Source organism: Orcinus orca, chromosome 20 (genome assembly GCF_937001465.1).
Source record: "Orcinus orca chromosome 20, mOrcOrc1.1, whole genome shotgun sequence".
NCBI lineage: Eukaryota > Metazoa > Chordata > Mammalia > Artiodactyla > Delphinidae > Orcinus > Orcinus orca.
The window spans coordinates 45,551,892-45,560,497 of record NC_064578.1 but is presented as its reverse complement, the minus strand read 5'-3'; the positions used below and the strand labels follow the sequence as shown (position 1 = coordinate 45,560,497).

Genomic DNA, 8,606 nt, shown 5'->3' with positions numbered 1-8,606 from the left:
GGGGACAAAAGGCAACCTGGAGGCCGAGAGAAGGTTTAATGAGCCCCGGAGAGGCCCGTTAGTGGGAAGCCTCCTTCTTCCCCTCCTTCTTCTTGCCCTCCTTCTTCTCCTCCTTCTTCTCCTCCTTCTTCTCCTCCTTCTTCTTCTCCTTTTTCACCTTGGACTTCTTGACCTTGCCCGGGGCGCTTTTGTACAGCTCGGAGCCGGCAGCGCTGGGCTGTGGGGCGGAGGGCGGTGGGGGAGGGAGAGGAGAGAGAGGGTTCGCCTGTGAGACGTCGGCCCGAATTCCGGGCTGGGGCGCCGGGCACCCGCTAGTGAGGGGTAAGCCTCTTACCTTCGCCTCATTTTCTGAGTCGCTGGAGCTGCTGCCGGAACCTGAGGAGCTTCCGTGACCGTGGCCGTGGCCGTGGCCGTGACCGTGACCGTGGCCGTGGCCGTGGCCGTGGCCGTGCTGATGCTAGTCGGAGGCATGGCAGTGAGGCCAGGGACCCCTTTCCCAGCTCCCATTCCCCCATGTCGGAGGCCCCAGACCTAGCGGGACCCTGGGGTCAAAAACACCCTCCTAAGAATGAAGTGACTTACCTTCGGGTTATCAGCTCCCTCAACTTTGTCGGGGGCGTGCTTGGGGTCTCCCACCTGGCCTGCCCCGTGGGGCTTCTTGGAGGTGGACTCCAGGGCTGCAGAGAGAAGAGAAATTGGGTGCGTTGGTGCAAGCGCAGGGAATGCCCCGTTGGAGGCAGTCCCTGGGTTTGAGTCTGGCCCCCTGCCCCTCAAGCTCCCCACTCCCCAGGAGCGCACCTGCCGACCGGTCGACCTCCATGGTGCTGAGAGAGGGTATGTCTGCACGGCCAAAGGCAGAGGACCGGCCTTGGGGAGAGGCAGTGGGCCAGCCCCAGAAGTTCTGAGGAGCCCTACCCGAGACCTTTGTTCAGAGTCCTTAGCCCTGACTCACAGCCCCTCCCCGGCACCGCCCAACTGGTCCTCTGGGAAATGGGGAGGGTGGACAGTTAACTTATGTCTCCCCCACACCACCACCCACCCAGTGAGCCTTGGCAAGTGAGTGGTGGGTGGGGCTGGGGGAGGAATGTGTGGGCAGTTGCAGATTTGAGGGGCTAGAGCTCTTATCAGCTTCCCCTAAAAGGGTCAGATCCTTGCTTTTGAAGAAATGAGAGGGAGGGTGCCTCCCCATGCCCTCTGTGATAATACTGACACTCCTTGTGTACTTACTACATGCTGGGCTGCTGTTCCAAGGGCTTCAGATACATTAACTCACTATGACAATGCCTTTGGCTTGGTGAGAAGCAGTGTCTGAAGGGGTGAAGAGCATGCACTTGGAACCAGTCTGCTGATTGGAAGCCCATCTGTATTACTTAGTAGCAGAGTGATCTGGGGAAAGTTACTCCCCCTCTCTGGGCCTCAGTTTCCTCATCTGTAAAGAACAGCTACCATATGGAGCTGTTGTAAGAATCAAATGGATTAGTTTCCCACAACCATGCCTGCACACAGTTACAAGGAGTAAGTGCTTATAAAATAATGTTTGGCTTTTAAGTAAAAGGTAGCTATGGTTGCTATCCCTATTTTACAGATGAGAAAACTGAGGGACCAGTTAAGATGACGGACAAAGTTAGCTCCTTGTGAACAGGCTAGAACTGAGATTCGAACCCAGGCAGTGTAGCTCAAGTCCAAGGCTGTGCCTGACCCCTTTGTCTCACCCTGGGGGGTCACTCAGCAGAAGGGGCAGCCAGGCGAGCCCAGCCTTCCCTCCCCACACTGCGCAGGGCCCAGGTTAGGCCCAGGGAGGAGTTGGGGCCTGCGTCATCTGTTCCGATGGCTGTGAGGCTAGTCCTTGCAAGTCCCTCTCCAGCCCAGCCCTGCTGCCAAGTTGGCTGCCTGGACCTGCAGGAGTGGCAGGCAAGGCTGGCATTTAGGCAGGAGCAGGTAGCTGAGGCCTGCGGATGATGACGAACGTGTAGTAATCAGCCTTGTGCGTTCAGGTCTCTGCTCCAAAGTCCATTCCTTAGAGGAGACTGCCCTGACTGCTGGCTCCACGGAGCCTCGTCACTCCATCCCCTTTCCCCTGCCTCGTGGCCAGCGTAGATAGCCCTTGCTTACCACTCTCTGAGGTTATCTTTATTCTCACGTGTTCCTTCAGCATATATTTATTGAGTACCTACCATGTGTCCAGCACAGTTCAAGTTCTGGGGACACAGAGCTGAACAAAACCAGCAAAAATTCCAGCCCCGTGGAATTGACATTCTAGTGCCGGGAACAAGGCAAAATGTAGAGTATGTTAGTAAAAGCTGGAAACAAAACTGTCCGTCAGTTGGTGAAGAGATATACAAAATGTGATATATCTATCCATACGATGGAATACTATTCAGCAATAAAAAGGAATGAACTCCCGACATACGCTACAGCTACATAAACCTCAAAAACATTATGCTGGGTGAAAGGAGCCAGACACAAGAGACTGCACGTTGTATGATATCATTCACATGAAGTATTCAGAAAAGGCAATTAGAGAGACAAAGTAGATTAGTGGTTGCTGGGAGCTGAGTGTGGGAATGGCGATTAGCTGTAAATGGCCATGAGGGATCTTACTGGGGGGAAGGGGATGAAAATGTTCTAAAACAGATTTATGGTGATAGTTGCACCGCCTGGTAAAATTATTAAAAATCACTGAATTGTATATTTGAAATGGGTTTTATGTAACTTATAACCCAATGAACTCTATTTTTTTTTTTAAAGTAATATGTGTTAAGAAGAGAAATACAGCAAGAAGGGGGACCAGGGAATAACTATGTAGTACGTTTGGGAGACGCTGGATTTCAGATAGTTACCAGGGAAGCCTCACTGAAGCCTTTCTGAGTACAGATCTGAAGGTGAGAAAACAAGCCATGTAAGAACACGGAGGCTTAGCTAGGCAGAGGGAGTGGCAAGTGCCAAGGCCCTGAGGCAGGAATGTACCTGTGTATCTGAAGAGCTGGAGGGAGAGAGGTAGAAGAGGAGGGATGGTTGGGGTGGGTGGTGGAGTGTCTTGTAAATCAAAGATCTTTGGTCTTTACTCTGAGTGAGAAGAGGAGGTGAACAGTGATTGTGGTTTTGCCGACAACCGTGTGCAGGATATGAGAGAAAGTGCCTGTCTCTCCCGGCAGAACATAAATTCAGGAGGGTGGGAGCTTCGTTGCTTTGCTCAGCGCCTGGAACGGTGTGACTCAGAGTTGGTGCTCCCTATCATTTGGTGAATTAGGTTACCTGATGCCGGGCAGTGTGGCAACGGCAGGTTAGAGCAAGCTTAGAGTGGCTACGAGTTTGGGTTCTGGAGGTCAGTCTGCTTACAGGTGAATCCTTGCTCTACCCCTTACCGTTCTGTGGACATTAAGTTAAGTCAGTCTGGCCCTCATTGTCCTCCTCTGTCAAATGGAACTTACCTCATAAGGTACATGGTTTTGCACAGAGCGTGCCTGGGACAAGGTAAATAGATACTTGATAAGTGTTAGTTTTTATTATGATTCACAAACACAGTCTCATGATTCCTTATGAAACTGGCAATAGGATCCCCATGTTATATGTAGTTGAGCCCTAAAAGGTACAGTGGGACACTGGGCTAGTAGGTTGTGGGACAGCAGTGTGAGACCTTCCAGACTCAAGAGGAAGTAGTAGCTCTTCACTGCTGTGCTAAATAAAATTGTGGGGTGAGTGAGTGAATGGGTCCAGGGAGACCTTGGCCTGGTCCTTCAGATCCCCGGTTATTCGCTCCTATATTATATTAAGGATGTGGCAGCTTTCAGAGTCTCTGAAGACAGAGGCTTAACAAGAGAGCGTCACTTTTCTCTCCCACGAAAACCTGAGCTGGTGGGAGTCCAGAGCAGGTGAGTGGGTGACTCTGCAAGATCATCCAGGGACCGGGCTCCCTCTGTCTGGGTGCTCTGCATTCCTCCAGGATGTCGTCCCTGGGCCTATGGGGAGCCTGGCCCCCACCATCGGGTTCTGAGGAAGGAAAAGGGCGAGTGGAGGGCACACCACTTCCTTTTAAGGACCCGACCTGGAGGCAGCACACATCCCTTCAGTCTGGATTTAGACACCTGGCCACATCCAGCTGCAAGGGAGACAGGGAAACAAACAACAGTTTGTCTCATACGGCATTTAATTACTGTCAGCAGGACTCCAAGTAGCAGTGACTCCCGTTGATGAGGCCAACCTGCCATCCAGTGTCCTGGACTCATCAAGCTGTGACCATGCAGGGCTTATTTCAGACAGCCAGGATGTAATCAAAGGCTAGTCTCCTATCCATTAGGAAGCCCACAAGGGAGTTCAGACTGACCTGTTGATCTTTGGTGTCACTGCCAATAATTACAAGGCCCCAGAGCAGGCCCTCATGCCCAATGGAGAGACATTGTGACTTGTTCTTTCCCACATGCAAACACACGGAGTACTGGGCACAAGGCACTCCAGTTCAGGACTTGTTATTAAACTTGACTTGGAACACCACTGCACTGGTTTGGTTAAGCCACACGGGCAGTGCCATGAGTAGCTGTGGCCTCAATTGCCATACATGGCATAGCCCGGAGCTGCTTGGCATCAGAAGTGTGTGCTTTTATCAGCCAGATTAGAACAAAGCTGAGCAGGTCCATGTGTTTGTAAACGTCTATGGGTGGGGCCCACATTCAGGCGTTGCTGCTGATGGCACTGGGTATAGCAGAATGGTTCAGGACTGGCTGCGTCTATGTGTCACACTGCCTGCTGCAGGGCTCAGGCGGACCAGGTGACGGATTGGCAGGCTGCACTGTTGGATCTAGAGGGCACAAAGAGCACTGATTACACCCCTCCTTCCCCACCCCCCACACCTCCTGGGGTCTGAGGTGTTCCCTTGCCAGGTGCCAGGTTGTTATTCTCCCTCCGAGGACACGAAATCAGTGTGACTCCCATCCCAGAAGGTATAGCTTTACCTCTTCTATCATCACCTACTCACACCCAGACCTTTTGTTTGGAAAGGTCAGATGTAAATGGAACAAGCATTTTTACAAATTTACAGAGACCATGTGGGCCACTGTAGGGAGAAGTGGCAGGCAGGGCACCCAGTGATTGTTTTCATGACCTGGGACTAGGCATCCAAGAAAGAATCTCGGAGGCTGAACCAGAATTAATTCCTGAGGCCCCCTTTGGTCAGCTGCCACCCAGAGGGTGCACCAACCAGGTGAACCTGGGCTTGCTGTTGGGGGGAAGAAAGATGCATCATACACAGGAATGATGAGGGTAGAATTCCAAATTTTCGAAATAGTCTATATAACTCCCAACCCCTTTGACCTGATCTTTACCCAGGAGATAGAGATAAATCCTTTCTGGTGACAAACACATTCAGTGACCAAACTACCTTACTAAAGTGTACGGACCAGGAAGAGGTAGAGATCTTTGCTGAGTTGATTTTTTAGAAGTCCATTCCACCTCTGAATGATGCTAGCAGTCTGAGGATGACAAAGGCCATGAAATGTCCATTGAACACCTTGGCTACTGGCCTATTGTTAGGCAGCTTTTGCAACGAAAAGAGGACCAACGTCAGCCTTTAAATGGTCTAGAAAGTGGAAAACATGGCAGTTTAGTTTCAAGGGCCATAGTGGCGTGGCAGGAGGTGGCTGCCCAGACTGGAACAGCAGCATCATAACCCGGAAAAGTACAGAAGGGAGACAAGACACCACCAGCAGACAAAGAGCGCCGCAAGGCCCCATGCTGTCAATCTGCCAGGAGCAAGTGGAAACACAGGGCCTCCCAAACCACAAGACAGAACAGGACAAATTCTGGCAGAAGTGAGTCACAGAGATAACTTCTGCATCAAAAACATATACACTATGAAAAACCTGCGAAAACTCGACTGGCCTTGATGGTGTTAGGAGAATTCACTTCATGATCTTCCTACTACAGTAGAATTATTTAAAAGTGATTCCCAGACTACCCTGGTGGTCCAGTGGTTAAGACTCTGCGCTTCCAATACAGGGGGTGCAAATTTGATCCCTGGTCAGGGAACTAATATCCCACATACCACATGGCACGGCAAAAATAAACAAAAAAAAGTGAAGTGATTCCCGACAGTTTCTTTTAAAATCCAAACACACTACTTTTTTCCTTCACATGAAGGAGAGACAACTCTTGTTCGAGCAGGTAGAGAAAGGCCACAGGCATTAGTGGGTCTGAGGTTCCTGAATCCAAAGAGATACATGAGTGGACCTGAGAGTTGCTCGTGGGGTGGCAGGGTGGTGTATGGAAGAACCACCAACTACTAAGGAGGAACGAGGACACAGGTAGGTGGCCAGAGGTGGCCACCACTTCCCATGGGCAACCTGCCATCTATGATCTCATGTGATCCTCACATCCACCCATCTTACAGGTGAGGAAACCGGAGGTTCGAAGGAGTTAAGTGACCTGCCTGCTGTTGCACACCTGGAGAGGGGTAGTGGGCGGAGAGTCTCTTCCCAATGTCTAGGCCCTCTTTCCCTGGACCACAGGCTCTTGCGGAGCACTGGGGAGGTGGGGGGCTTGGGAAACGGGGGCGGGTGTCCCAGTTTGTCTGGGATATGGCACCTGTTCACCAACTCTGAGTCAACCACAGTGAGGGCCTGGGAACACCAGGTTGCCCGGAAGGCTTGGCAGGGAGAATGCCAGAATCCATGAGCAACGGCTACCATGGACCAGAGAGGCTGGGGGAAACTGGATGAGGTATTTACCCAATTGCTTCTGGGATAGATTTCTAAGCCCTAATGGACACAAGCCTTTCCCCCAATGTACAGTCATCCCTCCAAGATATTGTGTGTTCAGTTCCAGACTACCACAACAAAGCAAATATCACAATAAAGTCACATGAATTTTTTGATTTCCCGGTGCATATAACACTTATGTTTACACTATAGTCTACTAAGTGTGCAATCGCATTGTGTCTAAAAAAAACCAATGTATATACCTTAATTTAAAAATACTTTAGGGCTTCCCTGGTGGCGCAGTGGTTGAGAATCTGCCTGCTAATGCAGAGGACACGGGTTCGAGCCCTGGTCTGGGAAGATCCCACATGCTGTGGAGCAACTAGGCCCCATGAGCCACAACTACTGAGCCTGTGCATCTGGAGCCTGTGCTCCGCAACAAGAGAGGCCACAATAGTGAGAGGCCGCGATAGTGAGAGGCCCCCGCTCGCCGCAATTAAAGAAAGCCCTCGCACAGAAACGAAGACCCAACACAGCAAAAATTAATTAATTAATAAACTCCTACCCCCAACATCTTCTTTAAAAAAAAAAAAAAAAAACTTTAAATGCTAACCATCATCTGACAACGCAGGGTTGCCACAGACCTTCAATTTGTAACAAAACAAAACAAAACCCGAAAAAACCCCTGCAGTACCTGCGAAGTGCAATAACAGGAGGTATGTCTGTATAGAATGTGGCCTTTTGGCCTGAAGGGATTTCTACGAAGGGTCAAGGAAAGGAGGGCTTATTGTCTTTTTGTTCCAATTTATTTTTAAATAAAAAAAAAAATCATGGATGCCAAAGTGGGTCATTAAAAAAAAAAACGTGGTATGACCAAAATTTTTTTTTACGATTTTTTTCCCTTTTTGTTTTTAATTAAAATTTTTTTTTTTTTTAAATTGTGGTACGCGGGCCTCTCACTGTTGTGGCCTCTCCCGTTGCTGAGCACAGGCTCCGGACGCGCAGGCTCAGTGGCCATGGCTCACGGGCCTAGCCGCTCCGCAGCATGTGGGATCTTCCCAGACCGGGGCACGAACCCGTGTCCCCTGCATCGGCAGGTGGACTCTCAACCACTGCGCCACCAGGGAAGCTCAATTAATTTTTTATTTATTTTATTTTGGCTGTGTTGGGTCTTCGTTGCTGCATGCGGGCTTCCTTTAGTTGCGGTGAGCAGGGGCTACTCTTCGTTGCGGTGCGTGGGCTTCTTGTTGCCGTGGCTTCTCTTGTTGCGGAGCACGGGCTCTAGGCATGCAGGCTTCGGTAGTTGTGGCTCATGGGCTCTAGAGTGCAGGCTTAGTTGGGCTTAGTTGCTCCACGGTATGTGGGATCTTCCTGGAGTAGGGATCAACAAACCTGTGTCCCCTGCATTGGCAGGCGGATTCTTAACCACTACGCCACCAGGGAAGTCCCTAAGGCCGAAATTTTTAAAAAGTGAAATAGAATAAGAAAATATCAGAGCTTACCACAGGTGGTAAGGCTAAGTCTTGTTTGGTGAAATTTTATGGGCACTCAGTTGGAATGTAAGATGTATTTCATTCAAGAAGATCTGAAAGGGGCTTCCCTGGTGGCGCAGTGGTTGGGAGTCCGCCTGCCGGTGCGGGGGATGCGGGTTCGTGCCCCGGTCCAGGGGGGATCCCGCATGCCGTGGAGCGGCTGGGCCCATGGGCCATGGCCGCTGGGCCTGTGCGTCCGGAGCCCGTGCTCCGCAATGGGAGAGGCCAGTGAGGGGCCCGCATACCGCAAAAAATAAATAAATAAATAAAAAAGAAGATCTGAAAGATGCTGTTTTTTTAAGAAGTCTGTTTCTGGAATGGGACATCTCATGTAGTGTCCTGTGGTAACTTTGGTAGAGTTTAAATTAGCAGTCCCACAAAGAAA

General features: G+C 50.5%; 1 protein-coding gene across 3 annotated transcripts; it reads right to left on the bottom strand.

The window, feature by feature from the left end:
- Positions 1-21: 21 nt before the first annotated feature.
- Positions 22-966, bottom strand: C20H19orf33 (chromosome 20 C19orf33 homolog). Of its 3 annotated transcripts, none has more exons than XM_049703930.1 (4): positions 799-957; positions 568-677; positions 335-448; positions 22-217 (listed from the first exon to the last, which is right to left on the bottom strand). In XM_049703930.1, the coding sequence occupies exons 1-4, from the start codon at positions 818-820 to the stop codon at positions 59-61; spliced, it is 405 nt and encodes a 134-aa protein (XP_049559887.1). In that variant the 5' UTR covers positions 821-957; the 3' UTR covers positions 22-58. The 3 variants fall into 3 exon arrangements, with proteins under 3 accessions (XP_049559887.1, XP_033269908.1, XP_033269909.1); XM_033414017.2 differs by having other exon boundaries at positions 335-457; positions 583-677; positions 799-956; XM_033414018.2 differs by lacking the exon at positions 335-448 and having other exon boundaries at positions 583-677; positions 799-966.
- Between the last annotated feature and the right edge of the window lie 7,640 nt (positions 967-8,606).

What these genes read in the sequence shown, in the direction of transcription:
- C20H19orf33 (XM_049703930.1), bottom strand. Translation starts at nt 820, where the DNA reads ATGGAGGTCGACCGGTCGGCAG. An exon ending in GGAGGTCGACCGGTCGGCAG is followed by an intron (nt 678 to 798) that starts GTGCGCTCCTGG and finishes TTCTCTCTGCAG; the next exon opens with CCCTGGAGTCCACCTCCAAG. An exon ending in ACTCAGAAAATGAGGCGAAG is followed by an intron (nt 218 to 334) that starts GTAAGAGGCTTA and finishes TCCGCCCCACAG; the next exon opens with CCCAGCGCTGCCGGCTCCGA.